Here is a 25857-nt window from a genome sequence, read left to right as displayed (position 1 = left end):
ACGGCCTGGATCATGAGCCTCCTTGTGCAGCTAACCACCTCCTGAGTAGCTAGTATTACAGGAGAGGTACCTACCACTGCCCGCTCAATATAATTTTTTTTTTTTTGCCAGAACTAGGGCTTCAAACTCAGGGCCTGAGCACTGTTCTTAGGCTTTCTAGTGTCTAGAGCTCTACCATCTGAGTTGTAGCACCACTTGCGGCTTTTTCTATGTACGTAGAACCAAGGAATGGAACCCGGGTCTTCGTGGATGCTAGGCAAGCACTGAAGCACTAGGCCAAACTCTTGGCCTAATTTAATTAGTAAATTCTGAGAAAAATTAAACATTCTAACACCCCTACAATTTCTCATAGAAAAACAAAAATACCCCAAATTTAATGAAAAATAAAGCTAAATAAATTACAAGATAAAGTGTAACCTTAGAGGACAAAATGTCTATTTTATACACCATGCAGTTACATATTACTTACCCAGCTTGGAAAATCAGACCAAGTTGGAACTCGCTGACAGAGGTCTCGAAGAATACGAATGATAATCACACAGGACTGTAGACCATTAGCTCTAGCCTTGAGGGCAACACAAAAACCAACTGAGTTAACCATAGAAATACTGAAAATATCCCTTGATGAAAAAAAGTTTAAAATACCACTGTTCAATGGAAGCTCAGATAAAAATAAAAATGACACTTAAATTGGACTCAATGAGCTGCCATTTACAGCAGTATTTTATGCCAGTTAGTACTTAAAAGCTGGTATTTAAGGCCAAAGTAAACAGATTATACAAGAATAATACTTCTTGATCCCCTGTGAACCTTGACCTGTGTTCATTTAAAACAGTGAACTTTAGAAAAAAAAATCTGCCTACATTAGAAGAAAAGTTAAAGAGCTAAAAAGTTTGTCTAGGGACTGAAAGGTTAAGGAAATCTGTTTGGTTTCCCTTCTGTGCCTTTGCAAGCCTGCAAAGTCACTAAACCAAACAGCTGCTTCCTCACCTTTCATTCCCTACACTTGTAACTTAGAGAAAGAGGGGGAAAAACCTTAAACTATACACAAAGCTTTAAACACATATTCCATTATTTAAAGCAAAGTTAATCTGCAGCCTTATGGAATATACACAAACTTGTGATGTTCCTGGAACAAGTCAACTTTAAATACAGCCACTAAAAAAAAAAATAAAAATAAAAAAGTCCCAAACTACAAACACTCCCAAATCTATTATTGTCAAATTAATAGTAACTGCAATATGCAGATCGTTAATACTTAGCTTTCTAGGCTCACATATTTTCTGAAATATAATTTAAAATATTGCTTGGGCAATCTTTTGAAATGTTTAAGCACAGTTAAACATGTTGTACTGAACTACTCTCTCATAAGGCTACAAGAAAAAAGTAAAATGATGTTCCGAACCTGGAACCACTTAGCGTGGCGTAGAGCAGCCAGAGCGTCAAGGCATTTTTGCCTGTCCAAGACGTCCGGTGGGTCTTTCACCATACCCGAGGTTACATCTAAAATGGATTGAATTGGCAAAATGCAGTGAGGAATGGGTGTTTGACCAGGTGAGCAAGACACTTCCTTAAAGTAGCATCAGTGTCACATGAGCCATTTGAGATTGTGTCAGAATTTTAATGTAATTTTAACTTAACAAAATTCAATATGAAAAGACAAAAGTTAATTTTCTCATTTAGTAATACAGTAAATGTTTTGCTGAAATATAAATCCCACCCTCCAAATGAACCTAAAGGAAAGATAATTGGACACAGTATACCAGCACAAAAGACAAGACAAAGGGAACACAAAAATCCACCTTAATAAATGGGAATGCACAATAAAACCAAGTTTGTTCAGTATTCTAAGTAATCTCATAGGTTATTCTGGACCAATATAAACAAGAAACTGAAGATAAATATGGAATAACTAATACATTAATAATTGGGAAAAGAAATTAAAGATGAAAACAAGGTATCTGAGAGCTTAAAGCTCTATGAGAACTTTACAGATTATAAGGGAATATATAATGTCCTCTAAAAATCAATTTTCATAAGTATTCCAAATAATTAATTGGCAAAATAATGAGTAAAACAAAAGAAGCAGTAGGAACTAGCATGGTTAAACAGAAATACATAAAAGAGGTAATAAGCGTAATTCTTGGTGATAAATTATATGTAGGGTTTGAGTGGATTCAAACATAATAAATGAACTACATAAAACTTGAGAAAATGCAAAACCAAGACAAGAAGTTTACTTTACATAAATTAAGAAATAAAAAGTCAATAATGACTTCTCTTTTTTTGGTGGTGGTAGTCTAAGGGCTTGAGAACTTGTGACCTAGGTGTTGTCCCTTAGCTATTTTGCTCAAGGCTAGTGTTCTAACACTAAAGGCAAAGCTCTACTTCTAGCTGTTTAGTAGTTCAATGGAAATAAGAGCTTCATGGACTTTCCTGTCTAGGCTGGCTTTGAATCGGAGGCTTAACATCTCAGCCTCCTGTGGAGCTAGGTGTGAGAGCTACTGATAGTAATGACTTTTAAGTGAAAAAGTGAAAGGAGCAGCTGTATGTTCATTCACCTAACCATAATTACAAAACATGCATAAATAAATATAACAAGCTAATTTTATATTAATTCACAAATTCTGATGACATGGTATACAGAAGAGTATATTACCTATTGAATTTCAGTTCTTTGGCTAAATAGCACCAACATTGTGAGGCAGCTAAGATATTTATAGTTCACTGAGTATTTCAAATCAATATGCAGAACCCAAAGAAATAAAATATAAGGCTAAAGATTATTATTTATTTGCCAGTCTTGAAGCTTGAACTCTGGTCCTGGGGGCATTGTCCTTGAGCTTCTTTTGCTCAAGGCTGGTGCTTTATCACTTGAGCCACCGAGGCACTTCCTGCTTTTTCTGTATATGTGGGTATGGGGGAATTTAACCCAGGGCTTCATTGCATGCTACACAAGCACTCTACCACTAGGCCACATTCCCGGCTCTGATTTTATTTTTTAAAGTACTAGCTATAAATCTGGGCAAACTGTTCAAATATCTTTTATATAAAAAGTACATTTTATTTTATTTATTTTTTGTGGGCCATGGGGCTTGAACTCTGGGCCTGGGTGCTGTCCCTGGGCTCTTCAGCTCAGGGCTACTGTCCTACCCCTGATCCACAGCCCCACTTTCCATTTTCTAGTGATTAACTGAAGATAAGAGTCTCATGTTTTTTAGTGCCCAGGCTGGCTTTGAACCGTGATCCTCAGATGTCAGGCTTAGTGGCTAGGATTACAGGCGTGAGTGACCGTGCCCAGCTAAAAAGTACATTTTAAAAGCTGATAAAAGAATTCTATCCCCTGCCTGTACTTTCTCTTATTAGCTACTATTTCTCAAAAGATCACATACACTCAGAAGATCTCCAAGTCAAAGAAAATTATGCAGTATTTTTGAGAACACAGAATAGAGAAATTTAGTGCTAAAATAAACTATTAAAAAATTAGTAATCATTCAAAGCTTCTAATACTCAACTACTGAACCTAGAAATTAATATAAGAAAAAGACTACTCTAAGAAAAAGAAAAGGAATATAGGAAAGCATAGCCAAGAAGTTAAAAAATGAAGAAAATTCCCCCAAAGTACTCCGTCTCTCAGGCATGTGGAACCAACTAAGGGGCCTTCTCTTGTTTTCATTATTTGCTAAAGCTAGAATGCAAATAGGTGACGACGTACAATCTCCTAAAAATTTTTTTCTAGAGTATCTAATGCTAATTCACAATTTTACAATTTCTCCAACTTTTTCCAATAAGGAAAATGTTCTTTTTGTACACCACCATTTACAATGCCAGAATTTTCATCAGTAATACACATTCAAAGTTGACAAGACACCTATTGCAGGTTAAAAACAAGTCAGAGCTTTAAGTAGGAAATTCCTGTTAAATTTGGAGTGTGGATTTTTGCACCCATTTTTTACATTTTATGTAGATTAACCCCTTAGGTATATTGAGCTAAAAATCAAACTAATTGCCTAAAGCCCAGTTAATGAAACTAAGCAAAAATCAGTTAATTTATGAATAAAATGTAAATTCTTATCCTATATGAATATATTTTGCAAGTTTTAAGGGGTTAATCACCAATTAGAAGACATGCTGTGTCCACACTATTTTATGGTTAAAAGTTAATGGGAATATATTAAATTAACATGGTTATATAAAATATATAATCCACTGAACTATTTAAAATCTAGTGTGAACACTGCTCAATTCTAGAAGAGACAAGACAAAACAAACAAAACAGCCACACAAAGGACAATAAATGCTGGACTCTGCGTCCAAAATCCCTCCTTCAACAAATGGCAGATGTGACACTGAGCTTTTGAAAACCTTGGTCAAAAATCCTTCCGATGTCTTGGCAGCAACCCTGACAGGAATCAATCCCCTCTGCTAGAAGGCTTTGGACCGGGCCTGATAAGCTACAGGTGGAAAAAAACACACAATACTTGATTTGCTTCAGAAAAGACTCTGTAGCAAGGGTTAGAGCATTTGAACATTTCAAGCTGTAAGTCAATTAAATGTTTGCTAAATGTTTAACTGTCAAACACAGTACCACAGAATATATGTTATGTGTTTAACAGTTATTTGAACAGTTTAATCATTTCTTTTATTTATTTTTAATATTAAACAGGACCATTCCATATTCCGAAGACTACCACACTATGTGCAAATAGGACATCTCATGATCTACAATGATTCTTCCGGCAAAGCCTTCCTTATCCCCTTTGTACTAACTTCCAAAGCAAGCTATAGGCTTTAAATGATTTTAAGACACAGAGCACTGAAAGCTGCAGTGAGAGAAAATACATACCGTTATTCTGCAGCAAGAAAGAAGCAATCTTCATAATGAAGCTAAAGACATTGTTTACTGCAGTTATCTGCAGCAAGGAACATTCTATCAATGCTTCTACACTTTGTACATCCAAGTTTCTAGCTCAGTGTCTTGAAGCAAAGTATTTCAATTTTAGACTGATCATTTCCCTCACAATAGTATTTATGAAATCCAGAATAGTAATTCTAACTCAAGTCTGGGTCAGACAAAAATGTAATTTTGTTTCCTTTCGAAGGGATAAGTTTAGTCTTTTGTAATCAAATTGTTTGATGCTACACAGTAAACTAAGCCTAAATGTAATTGGACAAATATACTAAAACAGGTAATAGTATATGAGCATAATTTCATACTAAATATAGCAATTCATATTGTATCACATTAGACTTTTCAAATCTAAGTCAAGGCCCAGATGCTACATATAGGTTGGCCAATTGACTCAGGACCTGTTTCAGCAACACCCATATTCAGACCTCAAGTAGACTCTCATGTTCACATAAAAAATAAAAAAAAGAAAAAGAAAAAACCCAACAAAAAACAACATTCATTTCTTTGTAAGATGCAAAGCTTAAGATATAACATACCAATTCTAATATGGTGGCTATACAAAGTATGCAAAATTAGACATATTTCCCAAAGACATTTTTGGTTAAAATAATCTTTTCCTGGGTTGCTGGAAGCCCGGTGTCTTAAAAAGTGCTTTGCTGTAAGAAAACAAATCTACAAGGGCTTTTCTACTCAATCTGTATTCTATAGAAGTATTAGTGTAACTGTAATGCAAATTCGATAAGAAGCATAACCAATGTCAAAGGAAACAAAGTAAATTTTATCTGACCCATAAAGTAAAAGAACCAACATACTGCAGACACTGATCATGCTTTTTGGCTTAAAAGCTTTTGAAGCTTTGAAAATGTTACAGAACAGTCCCTAAAGCAACATTGCTGGCACCAGGAGTTCATATTCTACAATTGTAAATAAAGCTTAAGAATCCTGCACTATAATTATAACTCACTATGATTATACCTGAATCATTTATTTTTTAATGTTTCTAGTATATTACAGTGAAACATCCAAATCTGTGTGTATCAGAATGTTCTGCATTTAAAAGTGCTCTAAACCAAAGAGCAACCTCAGAGAACTAGAAATTACCTCACTACAAGCCCAATCCATGATTTTATACATAATGCCTCTTAAAATGTGTTATAAATATTTAGCCAATTTTGTTTGTGAAACTTTTTTTTTTTAAAGACATAATCCAGTTCTTCACAAAAGTTATACTTGTGGCTTCTAGTTTACTAGCAAACATTTTAAACTTTTTTTCATGTGTGAAGTATAATAGTAAAAATAATTCTCGTTATTTTTTTCCAGAAATCTGAGGTTAGCAAGAAAAGAAAAAAAAAATCAAGAAAAGCAATCGATATAAAGTACACGATTAAAAAGAGATTTGTTGAAAATTATATTAAGCAAAACTGGTTGTTCAATGTAAGTTAAATCTATTAAAATTCACATGTAATGCCAGCATGTTGCCTTCTAGGGCTTAATGCCATCTTAAAGAGTAGGTAGATAAATAAAAACAAAACAAAAAAACCCCAAAACAACAACAAAAAAAACCCCCAAACCCAGCAACAACAAAAACCCAAATAATAGAAAAGTAGAATGTTTAATGGCTTTCCAACCTCCTTCCCTCATGTTCTCTTCTCGAATAATTGGAGATGTCAGGGTAATAGTGACTTGCATTTTGGGTTCCACACATGAATTCAAAATTATTGCTGCTTCAGATACAGCGCATTTTATGTCATACTTCTCAGGACTTATAACCTATGCAATAAAGACAAGAAATTAGTTAATTTGCTGTATTGGTGGACAATTATGGCTTTTAGTTTCTTACAGTCTTAACATTTCTATAAAGACTGGATACTATTTTATCTAAGAAGACAAATGAAATTCCTACTCTTAATTATTTTCAGAACTCTTTGTTGAGAAATGTTTACTGTTATTTGTATTATCTTAGTTATTTCTACGTGTATATGGTAAAGTACATTTATCTTAAATTGCCATTACTCATTTCTCATATTTTCAGACAACTGAAACAAATACTTGCACCCTCAAGAGTCACAATTCCATTTTTCCTACTGTACCTTCTTTGTGATTCCAACAGATCTATATCTTGCCAGGGAAGAAAAAAGTCCCGATCAGTAAGTAACTAGAAAAGCTAAGATTCGTCAACACTTTGTAGATATGTAGTAAACGCAAGTTTTACATAAAGGCTCTTTATAGAAATTGTGTTAAGTGTTCACAGTATAGCATTTAATTCAAATCTTTACTAATGATGTGAAGATGGACAATTTATGTAGTTAATCATGTATCTGTCTCTGAAAAAGAGGGAACAGAAATTATTTGTTGAGAGGGCAGTTAAATCAACTATATGAAGAAATTATAGTATTTTGTTAGTGTTACGTGATGATGATGAACTAATTTGTACTTTTTTTTTTGCCAGTCCTGGGGCTTGAACTCAGAGCCCGAGCACTGTACTTGGATGTTTCTCAAGGCTAGAATTCTACCACTTGAGCCTCACTACCACTTGAGCCTCAACATCACTTCTGGTTTTTTCTATCTATGTGGTGGTACCAAGGAATGGAACCTGGGTCTTTGTCCATGCTAAGCAAGTACTCTACCACTAAGCCAAACTCCCAGCTCCTAACTTGTACTTGTTTACCCACCTACCTAATAAGTATGTGGGCTTTGAAAGAGTAATCAATTTTTTGCTTAACTATTATTTTGTTACAATACATTAATTTTAACAGCATAAAGTTAGCAGTAGCACAACTATTAGCCATCCTTCCCTGACAGACTTGATGCATGAAATCACATCAACCATACCTAGTGTATCCATTAACTATTAGCTGTCCATGCAAATCATTAGTTTAGAATCATATTATGGCAATAACTCTTATTTTCCTCTATAATAGACCTAAAAAACAGTAAAACAGGTGAGTGTGTATTAAGAGGTAGGAAGGATGGTGAATGAAGGTAAATGTAGTCAAAGTACAAATGTGTATGCACAGAAATAGAACACTGAAAGCTGATGAAAATGTTTTAACAAGGGGAAGGAAATCATTTATGTTTGGAAATATTACAACCAAACCACCCTGTACACTTAGTTTAATGCTTTTTTTTTGGTGGGGGGGAGACAGGCCTGGGGTCTGAACGTAGGGCTTGGGCACTGTCCTTGGACACTTTTTGCTCAAGGGTAGCACTCTGCCACTTGAGTCACAGCACCACTTCCAGTTTCTTCTTCTGTGTATGTGGTACGCAGGAATGGAACCCTGGGCTTTGTGCATGCTAGGCAAGCACTCTCCCACTGGGCCATGTTCCTGGCCCCTTAATACTGATTTTTTTTTTGGGGGGGGGGGAGGGGTCATGGGGCTTGAACTCTGGGCTTGGGTGCTGTCGCTGAGCTTTTCAGCTCAAGGCTACTGCCCTAAACCCTGGGCTTGGGGTGGTCCTTGTAAGCCCTACCCTTGAGCCAAGTCCCACTTCCTTTTGTCTAGACAATTAAATGGAGATAAGAGTCTCAGATTCTTTTGTGCCCAGGATGGCTTTGAACCTCGATCCTCAGATCTCAGCCTCCAGAGTAGCTAGGATTACAGGGGAGAGCCACTGCACCTGGCTTTTTAATACCAATTAAAAACAAAACAAAAACTTAAAACTAAAAAAACAAAAAACAAACACATAGGTCTGGGAATGTGGCTTAGTGGTGGATTGCTGTGGCTCTAATGGTAGAGTGCTAGCTGCAAGTGAAAGAAGCTCAGAGACAGTCCCTAAACCCTGAGAGTTCAAGCCCCAGGGCTGCCCCCCCCCAACCAAAAAAAAAGTACTTATAAGCAAGATTAACATGAAAAAAAAAAACTCACTACACTGTTAATGCACTATTACTTATGCACACACACAATTTTGAACAACTACTTTCTTAAGATTTGAATCTGGAAAAGGAAAAAGTGATCAAAATGGCTTCATGTCAAATGCAAGTAAATATGAACTCAAAAAAGACAAAGCAGAAAATGGTTTCAGTTTATACAATAAAAAAAAACTCAGTATGGGAAGTAAAGCCAAAAATGAAAGGCGGGCTGAGTTTTAAGCTGAAGCACAGTTAGTTCTGCCAAATGAGAGGTAAATTTAACATTTCCATAATACTTACAGCAAGCTGTTTGGGTAAGTTTTCTGCAATACGGCTTAATAATGTCTTTGAAGGTTTTTCTGAACACAGCAAAACAAGGTTGACATTTCTATCTCCTCGGAGAAGTAATCCTTTTGCCAATACTCCCACTCGCAAGACTCCTTTCAAAGCTCTGTAAAAAAAATCCATTTATATATTTCTCTTAACAACTCAAATATTAAATAATTTGCATATGCAATATTAAAGTTTTCAATTACATTAAAAACATGCAGTATTTTAACCATCATAGTAGAAAAATCGATAGCATTTTAAACTAGATAAAGCCAGGCACGAAGGCTCATGCCTGTAATCCTAGCTACTAAGGAGGCTGAGATCTCAGGATTGCAGTTCAAAGCCAGTCCAGGCATAAAAGTCTGTGAGATTCTTCTCTCCAATTAACCACCAGAAAACCAGAAGTGGTGCTGTGGCTCAAGGGGTAGGGTAGTAGCCTTTAGCTGAAGAGCTCAGGGACAACGCCCAGTTCAGAGTTCAAGTCCTACAACTCAAAAAATAAAACAACAACAAAAAACTTTCTCTAGATAAGGAACATATATTAAAAATAAATCAGGAGCTAAGTTCTCTTAAGATACTAATATGACTATATTTACTTATTTAGTGGGTCATGGGGCTTGACCTCTGGGCCTGGGCATTATCCTTGAGCTCTTCAGTTCAAGGCTACTGCCCTACCTCTGGAGCCACAACCCCACTTCCTGTTTTCTAGTGATTAATTAATTGGAGATTAGAGTTTCTTGTTCTTGGAACCCAGAGTTTGGCCTACTGGTAGACTGCTTGCCTAGCACCCACGAAGACCTGGTTTCAATTCCTCGGTACTACATACATAGAAAAGGCTGGAAGTGGTGCTGTGGCTCAAGTGGTAGAGCTCTAGCCTTAAGACAAGGCCAAAGATAGTGCTTAGGCCCTGAGTTCAAGCCCCACATCTAGAAAAAAAAAAAGTCTCCTATTCTTTAGTGCCTGGGCTGGTTTTGAACTGCGATCCTCAGATCTCGGCCTCCAGAGTAGCTAGGATTACAGGTGTGAGCCAGTGCCCAGCTATAGCTACTGATTATGAATGCATGTATGAGATAGTATCACTATGTAGCCTAGGGTGGATTGAAACTTGTGATACTTACAACTGCCTCCTCCTGAATGCTAAGATTACAGCTGTACTAAAATTATGCCTAGGTCGTGCTTTTATTTTACAAATTATAATAACAGCTATGTTTAATACCAAAATATTTCCAAATAGTAAGAGGAAATGAGAAATTATAAATACAAACTTGACATAAAAGATATCACCCTAATGGTTACATTGATGTATATTCAATTTATTTATTTATTTATTTATTTATTTTTTGCCAGTCCTGGGCTTGAGCTCAGGGCCTGAGCACTGTCCTTGGACTTTCTCAAGGCTAGAGCTCTACCACTTGAGCCTCAGCACCACTTCCGGCTTTTTTCTATGTATGTGGTACCGAGGAATCGAACCCGGGTCTTCATGCATGCTAGGCAAGCACTTTAACCACTAGGCCAAACTCCTGGTCCCTATTCAATTTATTTTTATTTATTTCTTCATTTATTTTTTATTTATTTTGCCTCAGATACAGTATAGCCACATGGTTTATTCAGATGAAGAAATTCAAAGCCATCACTGGCAAGCAATTGTGTTTTTTTTTTTTTTGGCCAGTCCTGGGCCATGAATGCAGGGCCTGAGCACTCTCCTTGGGTTTTCTCAAGGCTAGAGCCACTTGAGCCACAGCACCACTTGCAGCTTTTTTCTATATATGTGGTATCAAGGAATCGAACCCGGGTCCTCGTGCATGCCAGACAAGCACTCTACCACTAGGCTAAACTCCCAGCCCAATCAATTTATTTTTATATCAAACAATGAATAACAATGTAAAATTTGAAACTATTTCAGTCTAACTTTCTCATTTTAACAAGAACTTAGTGAATATCTTAAATATCTGACAGAAGTATACCATTATTATTTAGGTCTTTGCAGTATGTTTCAAATGTGAAAACCCTTTATTTTCATTAAAATAACCAATATATATATATACATATATATGTAATTTTGAAAACACACCTGTCTTTACCTCCCTCTTTCTTATCATCTCCTTCTTTACTCTTGCTCTTCTCATGTTCAGACAAACTGTCTGAAACAAGTTTTAAAGCACGCTCAGTGATAGAAACAATTTTCTGAACTGCTTGTAACTCTTCTTCAGTTGGATAAATGGTTGCATGTTTTGTCATTACATAGCGATCATCAGATGAGTCAGGACGACGTAAGGGCTAGATAGAGAAAACTTGTTACTTCATTTAAAAAATTTTCTGACAAAAGTACTTTTCAATTATACATGTATCTGCCTTAAATTTACACTAAGAAAATTAATTTAGCAACATGTCTACTTAAACCTAACCTTTCCTTTTTCCATCTAAGTAAAATGAAAACATCAACTACGCTATGAAAAGTTATACCTCCTCACAGCATGTTTGGATGGATGTGAGAAGTATATTGTAATATATATCTAGCACTATGAAAACTTGTGTGATGTAATAGAACTTGGGGGCCCACATGTGTTCAATAAGCTGTTATTAAGACCTGAAAATGCTTTTCATTTCAGTAAACTTGAAAAATGATTCTGAAACTTTGCTTTTAATAATTCAAGTTTTACAACAACCAAGTCACTGCAATGATAAATTAGTAAGAGAACAGTTAGGTGGGCGCCAGTGGCTCACCCCTGTAATCCTTGTTACTCAGGGGGCTGAGATCTGAGGATCATGGTTCAAAGCCAGGCTGGGCATAAGGCATCAAAGTCCATAAAGACTTTTATCTCTAATTAACCACTAAAAAACCAAAAGTGGCGCTGTGGCTCAAGTGGGAGAGCACTAACTTTGAGCTGAGGAGCTTAGGGACAGCACCCAGGCCCAGCGTTCAAGCCCTAAGACTGGCCAAAATAAAATAAAATAAATCAAACCTATCACCCATATACATGAAAGAGTAATGGAAACTCTATTTATACAGAAATTCAAAGTACCTCTAATAAAAAGAACAAAGACCTAAATCAGATGAAAAAGTGTTAAGATCAGATTAACATTTTTTTTTCCCCCGCCCCAATCCCGGGGCTTGAACTCAGGACCTGAGCACTGTCCTTGGACTTTCTCTTTTTGATTTTTGTTTTTCCTTTTGTGCCAGTCATGGGGCTTGAACCCAGGGCCCAGGCACTGTCCTTGAGTTTTCTCAAGACTAATAACAAATGCTCCATCACTTGAGCCATAGCATCACTTTCGGCTTTTTCTATGTGCGTGGTATCGAGGAATCAAATCCTGATCTTCGTGCATCCTCGGCAAGCATGCTACCACTAGGCCAAACTCCCAGACAGATTAACTCTTAAAAAACAAAATGGATGCTCACAGCAGGACCCTGTGGTTGAGGAGGCATGCCTGGTCGGACTCCCAAAAGACCTAATGGGCCTGGAGGACCATGAGGGTAGCCTCCATCCGGCATTCGGCGGCGATCATCCCAATGATGCTGCTCTTCCTCCATTCTTCTCCAGTACATGTCTTCTTCGTAACGTCTAAAACACAAATGGTATTAGTAATGATACCATCACAGTAATGTGATGGGAAAAATACAACCCAAGATATTAAAAAACAACACTCAAATAAGCTCAGCTATGACCTTTCTTCTTCCTTTTTTATCCATCTTGTTTTCATTGAGAAGTAATCAAAGTGAGAAGAGAACTAATGAGAAAGTGTGTGTGGGGGGAACGTAGAATAAAATTTCATATCTTAAGGACAGGAGCCTGAAATTTTAAGTTCCTCCCAACTCTCTTATAAAGTAGGGCTTGTAAATGCAAATATTTATATTTAAGAAGGCCCAATAAATAACTTACGTTGGGTGCTTTGTTCACATTTTCAAAGAAATGAACTTGCTATATTGTTTGTCTATAGAACCTCTTAGAATACCCTAAATAATTTGTTGCCAAAAGGAAATACAGTTTGTATTTCCAAGGCCAGCAGAATTTTGTGAGGTCAATGACTGTTAGATCAGAATAAGTGGCAGGATACAAAATTAACCTGCAAGTCAGCAGCCTTTGTGTACACCAACAATACGCAAACAGAAGGCCAAATCAAGAAAATAATCCCATTTGGAATAGCCCCCTAAAGAATAAAATACTTAGGAATTAACTTAACCAAAGGATTTAATAAGAACTATAAAAGCCTAATGAAAGAAATCAAAGAGGATACCAGGAAAAGGAAAGACATCCTATGTTCATGGGTAGGGAAAACCAATATAGTGAAAATGGCCATACTGCCAAAATTGATATACAAATTCAGTGCAATCCCCATCAAAATCCTAAAGACATTCTTTACTGAAATAGAAGGTGTAATCCAAAGGTTCATATGGAACAACAAAAAGACCTAGAATAACCAAAACAATTCTAGGCAACAAGAGCAATACAGGTGGTATTATAATACCAGGCTCCAAACTCTACTATAGAGCCATAACAAAAACAGCATGGTATTGGCACAAAAATATACCAGAAGATCAATGGAACAGAATAGAAGATCCAGAAATAAAACCACATACCTACAGTTGACTTGTATTTGACAAAGGAGCCAAAGATATACAGTGGAACAAATAGCCTATTCAATTATTGATGCTGGCAAAACTGGGCAGCCACATGAAGAAAACTTAAAAATTAATCCTATGCATTAAACCATGCATAAGCATTAACTCAAAATAGATCAAAGACCTCAATATCAGACCTGAAACTTTGAAACTGTTACATGATAGAGTAGGAGAAACACTGGAACTCATAGGCACAGGCAAAAAGTTTCTGAACAGAGTCCCAGGGTCACAACAGATTGGAAAGAGACTTGACAAATTGGACTACCTAAAAATAAAAAGTTTCTGCACAGATAAAAATATAGCTACTAAAGTAGAAACACAGCCAACCACCTGGGAAAAGATATTTATCATCAGACAAATGCTTAATATCCAGTATCTACGGGGAACTCAAGAAACTAATCCCCCACAACCCAACAAACCAATCACTAAATGGGCAAGGGAACTAAAGAGAGACATCAAAAGAAGAGGTTAAAATGGCAGAAAAACATATGAGAAAAATGCTTGTTCATAAATGAAATGCAAATAAAAACTCTCTACGATACCATTTTACCCCAATTAGAATGGCTAATATTCTGAACTCAGACAATGACCGATGCTAGCAGGGTTGTGAAAAAGAGGAACCCTACTACAGTGCTGGTGGGTATGTAAACAAGTTCAGCCATTCTGGAAAGCAGTGTGGAAGTTTCTTAAAGAACTGAAAATTGACCTTCCCTACGATTCCACTATAACACTCCTGGACATCTATCCTGAACATCATAACCCAGGATATGATAAGGACACCTTCTCAGCCATACTCATCGCTGCACTATTCACAATAGCCAAGTGATGGAAACAACCCAGATGCCCTTACTGCAAATAAATGGATACAAAAACTGTGGTATACATATATACAATGAAATTCTACATAGCCAACAGACAAGATAAAATACTGGCATTTGCTGGGCACAGTGGCATATGTCTGTGACCACAGGGAAGATCCAAAGTCTACAGTAGAGGGATCATAGTAGGTTTACACCCAGGTGAATGAGAATCAGGACCTTATCTTAAAAATAACTAGTGATAAACAGAGCTAGAGGCTGGGCAGGTGGCTCATGCCTGTAATCCTAGTTACTCAGGAGGCTGAGATCTGAGGATCAAGGATCAAAGCAAACCCGGGCACAAAATGACCTGAGACTCTATCTCCAATTAGCCTCCAGAAAATGGGAAGTGGGGCTTGGCTCAAGGGTAGGGTGGTAGCCTTGAGCTGAAGAGCCCAGGCCTGCGTTCAAGCCCCATGTCCCACCAAAAAAAAAAAAAAAAAAAAATGTGTCACGTGCACAGACGCACGCATGCACACATGATGGAATTAATTCCATGTAGCAAACAGACAAGATAAAATAATGGCATCTGCTGGAAGTGGATAAAGCTAGAGCAAATCATGTTGAGTGAAATAAGTCAAGACCAAATGAACAAAAGGCACATGGTATCCTTAACATGTGGCTATTAGATCCAAACAGTACAAGAGCAATGACTCAATATTTGGGTACCCAATGTTATGAATATGGTATTGCAGAAATAAACATAACTATATAGACCTAAAAATTTATGATGGGCTATATACTCTATAGACATAATATTACATAGATTAATATTTATCTATGACATACAAACCCTGTTTTAGTTATGTTCTAAAATCTAAGTGCCAGTGATTGTATAGATTCCCTTCTTGAATACTTGTTAAATATGATGCAAAAATCAATGTTAATAAATTCTTTAATAAAAAATTACAATGCATACATTATAAATAAAATATCCATAAGCTGAGATAGGAATGTATCTAGTATGTGCCCTTTAGTTTATAGTCAGCATTTCCAGAATCTATTCTCTTGTCTTTTATACCATTCCTCTGGGTTCTATTGTCAAATTAAGATAGTTTGAAATTTAGGAATAACTCTTAAACTATGAGCAAGAAAACTTTGGTAGGAATGACATTTCACCAACAAAATTGTGTTAAACAGAAGAAAGGAATGTGCCTCTAAACTATCACTGTAACAACTTCCAATTTACCCGATGGGGAATCCCATTAATTTTTAATTAATTAAAGACTAATCAACCATGATTTATGTCATTTAAGCCTGAGGATAAAAAACAGCTTAAGATTCTGGAAAACCTGAAAAAAAGTTCCTTCCAGGTTACAGTTTATAGTTTGTTATTGTTCAAGATATATATATTAAATGAGGACAAGGATTTTTAACCATAGGCTATCAATTCTTCCTGGTATATAATGTATTTAGGCACTTAGTTGTGTTTTCTTTTCCTTTAATATTATGCATACATGATTTAAGAATAGAAAATTATTTCTAACACATTATAAAAGCAGAAACTTCAAAAATGACAATATTTTACACATAAAAACAAGAACTGGTATGCATCTAAAAAAGGGTACAATATAAGTGTGTACAGTTAGGTTGGTGGCTCATGCATGTAACTATTTAACTACTCAGTAGGCTGGTATCTCCAGAATTATGGTTTAAAGCAAGTACAGGCATACAAGGCTTTGAGATTCCATCTCCAAAATAAGCAAAAACCTGGATTGGCGGCATGGCTTGCTTACATAGTAGAATGAGTGCTGAGTAATTCTAAGCCAGAGTTTAAGCCTCACTAAGGGCATTAAGCCTGAGTTCAAGCCTCACTAAGGGCATTATAAAACAAACACACATGGGGCCAGAAGTTTGGCCTACTGGTAGACTATTTGCCTAGCATACAGGAAGACTCGGGTTCAATTCCTCCGTACCACATACATAGAAAAAGCCAGACAGTGGTGCTGTGGCTCAAGTGGTACAGCTCTAGCCTTGAGAAAGCCCAAGGACAGTGCTCAGGCCCTGAGTTCAACCCCTGGACTAGTAAACACACACACACACACACTCATGCATGCTAGAGCATGCAAACAAAATACCCTGTAACACACACACGCACGCACACATGCACTCACGCATGCTCGAGCATGCAAACAAAATACCCTGTAATTCTAGCCTGAGATCTCAAAGGCAGGGAATGTCTGAGACTGTTCGATTAACCAGCAAAAAGCCAGAAGTAGGGCTCTTGTTTAAGACTGCCAGCCTTAAGCAAAGATGTCTGGAATAATACCTGAGTTCTGGCACAAGAAAAAAACAAAAACAAAAACAAAAAACAAAAAATAAGCAGAAATTGGCAACCCAAGCAAAGTGTCAGATCCCATCTAAACAAACAAGTGTGATGGTACATAACTGGAATAGCAAACAAGGCAAAGGCAAAAGTATCCTATTCTGAGAACTGCCCTGAGAAAAGTATGGGACTTTATTTGAAAAAGAAAGCAGAAAGGGGGGCTGGGCACCAATGGCTTACACCTGTAATTCTACCTACTCAGGAGGCTGAGATCTGAGGATCTCCATTCAAAGCCAGCTCGGGCATGAAGTCCATGAGACTCTTACCTCCAATTAATCATCAGAAAACTGAAGTGGCACTGTGGTTTAAGGGGTATATGGCATTAGCCTTAAGCTAAATGAGAGGGACAGCATGGAGGCCCAGAGTTCAAGTCCAACAACAACAACAACAACAACAACAAAGCCGAAAAGGGACAGAGGTAAAGCTCAAACAGTAGTGTACCTGTCCATTAGAAGAGTTCAAAACCCAGTACCACAAAATAAAAAAAAACAGTAAGAAAGAAAAAATAAATGGGTCATGGTGCAGTGGTACACATTTATAAATCCCAGCACTTTATAGGTTATGGCGGGGAGATCATGAATTCAAGCTAGCCTGTGCTATATAATAACATTCACCTCAATTTTTTTAAAAAAAAAAAGGGAAGGGGGAGAAGGGTAACAACCACAAAAGAAATAAAATACAGGTCAAACAATGGAACGAACAAGCATGAAATAATTCTAATTAAACAAAAACAGCTAGTAGGGTTTGAGACAACATGTGGCTTGGAAACCTCTGATACCTGTTGAAACTCTTTTAGAAAATCCATAGGGTCAAGAATATTTTCACGGGAAGTGTGGATGTGGCTCAAAGTGGTAGAGTACTAGTTTTGAGCAAAAGAGCTCAAAGACAGCACATACGCCCTAAGTTCAAGCCCCACGACCAACAAAAAAACAACAAACTTCCAACAATTAAAAAAAACAAAGACAGGGGCCGGGAGTTTGGCCTAGGGGTAGAGTGCTTGCCCAACATGCACGAAGACCCGGGTTCAATTTCTTGGGACCACATGGATAGAAGTGGTGCTGAGGCTCAAGTGGTAGAGCTCTAACCTTGAGAAAGTCCAAGGACAGTGCTCAGCCCAGGACTGGCAAAACAAAACAAAACACGAAGATATTAAGCATCAAAAAAAAAAAAATGTTTTCAAGGGGTATCAAGTTTCGAGAAGTAATATAGCCACTATCTAAAAAAAATGTAACTATAACTCTTCTACACATTCCCTCAACAATAAAAAAAAAATCATAAGAGAATCACATGAACACTTTTAGACAAATATATTTGAAACTTCAAGTGCAAAAAAAGGGAATGTTTTCAGAACACTAAGGCCTTTCCATTTTATTGTAAGAAACATGTATTACAATGAATATGAAAGCAGTGACAATCTTCTTGCCTTTTTTCCCCCCGTTTTTGTAGTTCTGAGGAATCAAATCCAGCACTTCATGCATGCTAGGTAAGCACTCTACCACTAAGCCATATTCCCAGCCCTCTTCTTGCCTTTTAAGCATTAAAAGAGATTTGTAAAATACATAAATGGAAATGGTTATTCCCTAATTTTCACATATTTACTAAATTATTATTATTATTATTATTATTTTTTTGCCAGTCCTGGGCTTGAGCTCAGGGCCTGAGCACTGTCCTTGGACTTTCTCAAGGCTAGAGCTCTACCACTTGAGCCTCAGCACCACTTCCGGCTTTTTTCTATGTATGTGGTACCGAGGAATCGAACCCGGGTCTTCATGCATGCTAGGCAAGCACTTTAACCACTAGGCCAAACTCCCGGCCCCAAATTATTATTTTTTAATATGGAACACTTCACAAATTTGTGTCATCCTTGTGCAGAGGCCATGCTAATCGTTCCAATTTTAGTATATATACTGCCGAAGTAAGCACTATTTTCATTTGCAATTATCTTTAAGCTAAGCTGCATTCCCAGCCTTAAAACATCATTTCTAAATGAGTATATTTCTCAGTTTTAATTTTCAATATACACTTGCAATATGGACAAAGGCTTTGGGGAATGTATACTATGCTCATTATTAGAAAATATGATTTAAGCAAGAGTATAATAATCATCATAAAAGAGAGAGATCTGTGAAACGTTATAAAGAAAATCTAGGGCTGGGAGTGTAGCCTAAAGGTAGAATACTTGCCTAGCAAGCATGAAAGTCTGTATTTAATTCTTTGGTACCTCATACTCAGAAAAAGCTTAAGTGGTGCTGTGGCTCAAGTGGTAGAACGCTAACCTTGAGCAAAAAGTATCCAAGGACATTGCCGATGACCTGAGTTTAAGCCCCAGGCCTGGCAAAACAAAACAAAACAAACAAACAAAAAAACAAACCCTTGTATCTGCACAAAGAAACACTGTTAGCATGAAAAATAAAATTCCGTATTTTAGCAAGTTTGAAGATATATAAATTCATAGCATGTGTGAAGTATGCTTACAAATTATACTTCAAAACTTGTACAAAACACTCAAATAGCAGTATTCACAAAAACCTTCACTAGCTATTAAATGAGCAAAGGTCATGGAAAATGTGACACATCATATAGTCATACTGATTTCTTTTTCATATGAAGTCTTCAAAACAGGTGAATCTGTAAGGACAGAAAGTATACTTGTAGCTGCAAGGAACTGAATGTAGGGAAGGAAGATGGGGAACAAACTGAGATTGTTAATGAATGGGTTTTATATTTTGGGAGGGTAATGACTGTGATGACTACTATACAATTGTGACTCAAACCCTCACTGCTGTAAACATAAGATTTTGCTTGCTTTAAACAGAGGCACTTATCTAATATGAAATGTCTGGTTTTTTTTTTTCATTTGTTTGTTTTGTTTTGCCAGTCCTGGGGCTTGAACGCAGGACCTAGGCATTGTCCTTGGGCTTTCTTAAGGCTAGTGCTCTACCACTTGAGTTAGAGCAGCACTTCTGGTCTTTTCTGTGTATGTGGCATTGAGGAATCGAATCCAGGGCTTTGTAAATACTAGGCAAGCACTCTATCACTAGGCCATGCTTCCTGCCCCTTCTTCAAATATTAAAATACCAGTTTCCACAAAATTCCCAATGGCAAAGCCACAGTCACGTAATAGTATATACAGCCAATAACTTAATTATAATGCAGATATTTCTCAACACTAGGTTGTTAGCAAATGCTAAAACTATATAAAATAGCTGAGTGTGGTAGTGCACAGCTATAATTCTAGCTACTTGGGAGACAATGACAGGAGAATCTACAGTCTGACATTAGCCAAGGCAAAAAGGTAGTACAAGACTCCTCAAAAGCAAAATAAAAACATAAATGACTAGGAGGATATAGTTAAATGGTAGAATGCTTTCCTGGCATATATAAGAAGTCAACCCCCAGTACTTTAAAGTACATCAAACAAATTTGGATTGCTGAGTGACAGCTAATAGGCAGGCTGTTTTTTTTAGAAAGGCAGAACCACTATCATGTCATTCCACTAAAGATAGTGAAGATATTACCTCATTTCCATCCTCCAGCGCTCTTCTTCTTCTCGTCTTCGCCAATATTCCTCCTTCTGCATTTGTTTCCTCATTTTCTCTTCTTGAATCTTTCTTGCTCGAATACTGGGCTTCACTTCAACTTGCAAATCTGGATTTACTTTTTTCTGTTAATACAGACATTTTAAGAAACAGCAGCTCTAGAAAAATCTACATGTGTGCTGGGTGCAGTGGCTCATGCCTGTAATCCTAGCTACTCAGGAGGCTGAGATCTGAGGATCAAGGTTCAAAGTCAACTTGGGCGAAAAAGGACCTAAGACTTATCTCCACTTAACCTCTAGAAAATGGGAAGTGGGGCTTGGCTCAAGGGTAGGACAGTAGCCTTGAGCTGAAGCGCTGAGAGACAGCGCCCAGGCTGAGTTCAAGATCCATGACACCCCCCCACAAAAAATATACATGTATTACAATCACAGATTTCCACACATTTTCATTCTCATTCTCTCCCTCCTTCCCTCCCCCCCACCCCTCTCTCTCCTTCTCTCTGTACCCTCCTACCCTGAGCCAAACCCTACTTCCCATTTTCTAGAGATAAAGAGTCTTAGGTCCTTTTGTGCATGAGCTGGTTTTGAACCTTGAACCTTAGATCTCCGCCTCCTGAGTAGCTAGGATTACAGGTTTTCTACTTTCCACATTCTTTTTATTCTTTTCTCTTTTTTTTGGCAGTCCTGGGTTTGGGCTCAGGGCCTGAGCACTGTCCCTGGATTTTCTCAAGGCTAGGGCTCTACCACTTGAGCTTTTTGCTATGTATGTGGTACCAAGGAATCGAACCCGGGTCTTCATCGATGCTAGGCAAGCACTCTACCACTAAACTCCCAGCCCCATCCATTCTTTTTTGGGGGGTGCTGATCCTGGGTTTGAACTCACAACCCAGGTGCTATGCCTGAGCTTTTATAGTAAAGGCCAGCACTCCACCACTTCAGCCACAGCTCTACTTTGTTTTTCCTGCCCTGGCTGGCTTCCAACCAAGACCCTCAGATCTAAGGTTCCTGAGTAGCTAGGGTTACAAATTTGAGTCACAGTGTCCAGCTCCACACCCTCTTTTATCATATGAATTCTTTCTTGTGAACTTTCTACTCAAAGGTAAAGCCACTGTAACAAAAAAAATTCTCAAAAGTATATAATTTAGTATTAATAGAAATTCTTATAAAATTCTTAGTGGATTAATATTTACTAAATCGTATTAAATTATTATTATTATTATTTATTCGGGCTTGAACTCAAAATTAATGCTCTTCCACTGGAGCCACAGGACCACTTACAGCTTTTTCTGTGTATGTGGTACTGGGGAATCCAACCAAGGGCTTTGTGCATGCTAAGTGAGCACGCTACAACTAGGACAGACTCCCATTCCTAAATAATTTTAAATGAGGCAAAAAGATTTCACAGGCAAATAAAACAGGTTCAGATGGGGAAGTGATAACAAAGGAGGGACACAAGTTACAACAGGTGAAATAAGAATGAATACAGTTAATGTAGTTCATTTACATATATGAAAATGAAAAATGAAGCCCACCAAAATTATTTTTAGAATGATGACTTAGGTAGGAAAGGTTAATATGGATACACTGTATACATGTGTGAAAAATATCACATGAAGCCCCTCTTATACAACTTTATTAGGATACATTAATGTGTCCTAATTAGATATTATTTTCATATACAAGTACTGCCTCAATGCTGTGTCATTTATTTAGGAAATAATATGTTCTGAGCTAAATACGAGTGATCTCAGCCTAGGAACGTGGAGTTAATGACATTTCTACACTCATGTTTAAAAAGTAAGGCACATATCATGTTTACTAGTCTAATTGATTACAAACTTTAAATACTGCGATTTACCTAAATGCATTTGTGAGATATATTCAATGAGATAAACAAGATAGGTGGAGAACTAACATAACTAACATCCTTATGTGATTACCAATGCAAGTAATTTTATCAGTTTAAGTCATTTACTAAAGCTAATGAGAAGTTATACTGCACTTCAACATAACTAAAAAGTATATACAAACATGTTATTTAGTACCTAAGTGAGTATTAGGAGGATATGCTAATCTTAGAATGGGAGTTCATTAATTAGGTAAATAGTGTTTGGGCACAGGTTCATATACAAAATGTTCAAAGTAAAAAATTTTCTTACTTTATATTGAAGTCTGTGTCTTCGTCCTTTTAAGTGCATCTCCTTAGCATTAGGATCATTAAAGCTGCATTCACATAATTTACAATGGAATCTAATTACTTTTCCTTCATCATTTCGTACCTTGGTGTGGAAAAACAGGAGTGTCATAGCTCTAAGATTTCATTCACAAGTATTCACAGGCTTGAGAGTACAGCCCAAGTGGTAGAATGCTTGCCTAGCATGTATGAGCCCTTAGTTCAATTCCTACCATTGCAAAGTAAATATATACATAAATAAGCTCTAGACTCAATGCTGTTCATGTTCTGAGAAATTAGGATTTATGTAAGGGGAAAAGCTAGGTGACCATATCTATAAAATTTTCAAAGAATAGGAACTGTGACTAAAAGCTAGAATTGTTAAGTCTGGAGAAGGGCTGGAGGGGGTAGGGAGGGTAGAACAAACCTTGAAGCGCAAGGCCTTTAGTTCAAACTCTAGTATCCCCAGTACTCTAAAATCTTAAGCGTGTAAATTATATTAGAATCAAGATGAATTTCTTTTCTTTTTTGTCAGCCAGTCTTGGAGATTGAACTCAGGGCCTGGGCACTGAGTTGTCTAAAGATTAGCACTCTACCACATCAGCCACAGCACCACTTCCATCTTTATCAGTGTATGTGGTACTGAGGAATCGAACCCAGGGGCTTTGTGAATGCGAGGTAAGCATTCTACCACCAGGCCACACTCCTAGCCCCAAGATGAATTTTTTTTATATATAATTGCCCAATCACAAGGACAAGTGCACAGGGATATTACTACATACACTAAGACCATGCAAGTATTAATACTGGCTGATTTAATTCTCTGAAGTTTAGGATTAACTCAAATAATTACAAATTGTTTTCAATCTTAATACTTACATGATCTTAGTATATAAAACATGTAACTGGGGGCTGGAATGTAGCTCAGTGGCAAAGTCCTTGTCTAGCAAGTGCTGGGTTCAATCCCCAAACCAAAAAGAAAAGACAAATAAAAAAAATTAAAAACAAAAAACGGGGTGCTGGTAGCGCACACCTTTAATCCTAGCTATGCAAGAGGGTGAATGCTGAGGACTGAGACTGAAATCAGCCTAGATGATATGTATTACTTATAAATTACATATTTGTTGTCATACAATGAAAAAAAACTTGTATATTATATTCTCTGTGGGTTGATCTCAGGGTGTTAGAAATGCTTGGTAAACATTCTACCAGTTCAATCATGCCCCTTAGCTCCTTTTCTCTCCCTTTCCCATGCCTTCCCTTCTTTCTTGGAACTTCAACTCACAGCCTAGATACGGATCCTAAGCTCTACGACTTACAACCCACCTAACACTTCATCTTTTTTGGTGCTTAAAACTACCAGAAGCCTAGTAGGTGTTACATCCTGTGCTAAGGATTTAATCTATGCTTTACAACTTGGGGGGCAGGGGAGAGGAGGGAATCCCACCTTGATGTTTATACTAAAGCTCAAAAAGTACAGCCTACAACTTAGTAAAAGCAAACTGCAATGTTACATCATAATATAGTATCATAATCATTCTGATAGCAGTAATCATTCAACATCAAATGCTCTAATTTCTCCCTTGTTCTTCCATTTATTCAACTTCACCTGTAAAACAGAACAGTTCTCTAACAGCTTGAGAAACAAAATAAAAACAGCATCTATTAAGACAGCAATCTTAATTTTATACCTCAAGTGTCAAAGGAGATATATTAGGTTGTTGGGAGCCAGAGTGGAATCAAACTGTACCTTGACTTGCATCAGACAATGGCTTTATTGTCTTATTGTTTTCTGGCCCTATTCTATGTAAATGACCTGAGATTTACCATATGAATGTAACACCTGGAGGTTCCCGGGGTCTGGAGGAGGGAAGAAGGGGGAGTGAAAAATAAACGCGGCAGTCTTTACCTGGACTGCGGACATCCCGGACCCCTGTGTCTGTCTCTCTTCTATTTCTTCCTAGTTCTTGCCCCCTATTTCAGGAACCCCAATCTGCGAACCCTGGTTTGCTGCCGGTTGGCCCCGGCATTAGGTTATCCCTCTAGTATTTATTCTATTTGCTCTCAGAATCTTTAAGCTTTTAGCTCTTGTTAAATGTCTTATTTGTGAGTCATAAGTAATTGCCAAATGAATGGAGAATTACATCAGTGACAAGTCATTAACAGTCCAACATAAAAAGCATAATATGCAATGATTAACATTATGATTACTTTTTGAAGTTTTGGGATTTAATTCAAGACCTCTCATTTGATAGTCAAATACTCTATCACTTGAGCCATACCCCCAGTCCCACAATGTTTTCTTTTGTTGTTGTTGCTTTATAGCAATCTTTTGATACCTCTTCAAAAATAACCTAAATGTAAGTATAATTAAATTTTATATGTAAAATGTGCATACAACAGGCACACTTCTTTCCTTATCCAATTTCACAGCAGTGAATTCTCAAATCAATACCTCTTCCACATAATCATGGCCCACTGGCTGCACATCACTCTGTAAAGCAGCAAGAGATGCAGGTGTGACTGTCTCTGACACCACGTCTGGCTTTACTTCTGGAATCTGCACAGCAGAAGTGACAGGAGTACTTTTAACACATTCGGCTCCTTTCAAGTCATCTGTTTTATTTCCTGTTGACTGCAGCTTATTACCACCTAGAAAAGCACCAAAGAATTGTAACTTTATTTTTGTATAAATAAACTTGATTAAAAAAAAACCCCACAACTTTCAATCTCCTGCTGATGTAAAGCCCCACAACCTAGCCAAAACTACTATAAAAGAAAATTTTTAACAGCAACACAGCCACCAAAAATATTTTATTTTTAAACAAAAGTATGAGTAACCTTAATAACAATAGATCTTGAATGTTATTTCAGTCATCCAATCAACAACTTTCCAAAGAAGTGGCTATAGCATATGATCTTCTTGCTTTTAAGTAAGCCTTCTGTGAGCTGTGCTGAAAGTGGGTCACACCTGCAATCTCAACTACTCAGGAGATTGAGAACTGAGGATTGATGTTCAAAGTTAGGCTGGGCCGGCAAATCTGAAACTTTTTTTTTTTGCCAGTCCTGGGCTTAAGCTCAGGGCCTGAGCACTGCCCTTGGGTTTTTTCTCAAGGCTGGAGCTCTATCACTTGAGCCACAGCACCACTTCTGGCTTTTTCTATGTATGTGGTACTGGGGAATCGAACCTGGGTCTTCGTACACACTAGGCAAGCACTCTACCACTAGGCCAAACTCCTGGCCCCAAAAC

General features: G+C 37.2%; 1 protein-coding gene, 1 non-coding gene and 1 pseudogene across 4 annotated transcripts in view; all 3 read right to left on the bottom strand.

Moving 5' to 3' along the window:
- The window catches only part of Zfr (zinc finger RNA binding protein), a 72484-nt gene that overhangs the window by 9121 nt on the left and 37506 nt on the right, over positions 1 to 25857 (bottom strand). For 2 of the 3 annotated variants that reach the window (XM_090332087.1, XM_090332089.1), the window contains 9 exons: positions 25063 to 25259; positions 22594 to 22713; positions 20415 to 20560; positions 12493 to 12655; positions 11164 to 11369; positions 9063 to 9213; positions 6541 to 6682; positions 1406 to 1503; positions 470 to 565 (listed from right to left, as the gene is read on the bottom strand). In XM_090332087.1, coding sequence (XP_090188213.1) covers positions 470 to 565; positions 1406 to 1503; positions 6541 to 6682; positions 9063 to 9213; positions 11164 to 11369; positions 12493 to 12655; positions 20415 to 20560; positions 22594 to 22713; positions 25063 to 25259 — 1319 coding nt within the window. Of the gene's footprint in view, positions 1 to 469; positions 566 to 1405; positions 1504 to 6540; positions 6683 to 9062; positions 9214 to 11163; positions 11370 to 12492; positions 12656 to 20414; positions 20561 to 22593; positions 22714 to 25062; positions 25260 to 25857 lie in introns of those variants that run through there. The other variant, XM_090332090.1, reaches the window with a different exon arrangement.
- On the bottom strand, positions 10666 to 10732 carry LOC150064613 (small nucleolar RNA SNORD36). Its single transcript, XR_016535291.1, has one exon. It is a non-coding gene; the product is annotated as a small nucleolar RNA SNORD36 (small nucleolar RNA).
- Positions 18726 to 18819, bottom strand: LOC150064612 (U6 spliceosomal RNA; annotated as a pseudogene).

This window comes from Megascapheus bottae, chromosome 4, assembly GCF_031878675.1.
Source record: "Megascapheus bottae isolate mThoBot1 chromosome 4, mThoBot2.hap1, whole genome shotgun sequence".
Taxonomy (NCBI): Eukaryota; Metazoa; Chordata; class Mammalia; order Rodentia; family Geomyidae; genus Megascapheus; species Megascapheus bottae.
Note: the sequence above shows the minus strand (reverse complement) of the source record. Positions and strands in the feature narration are given on the sequence as shown.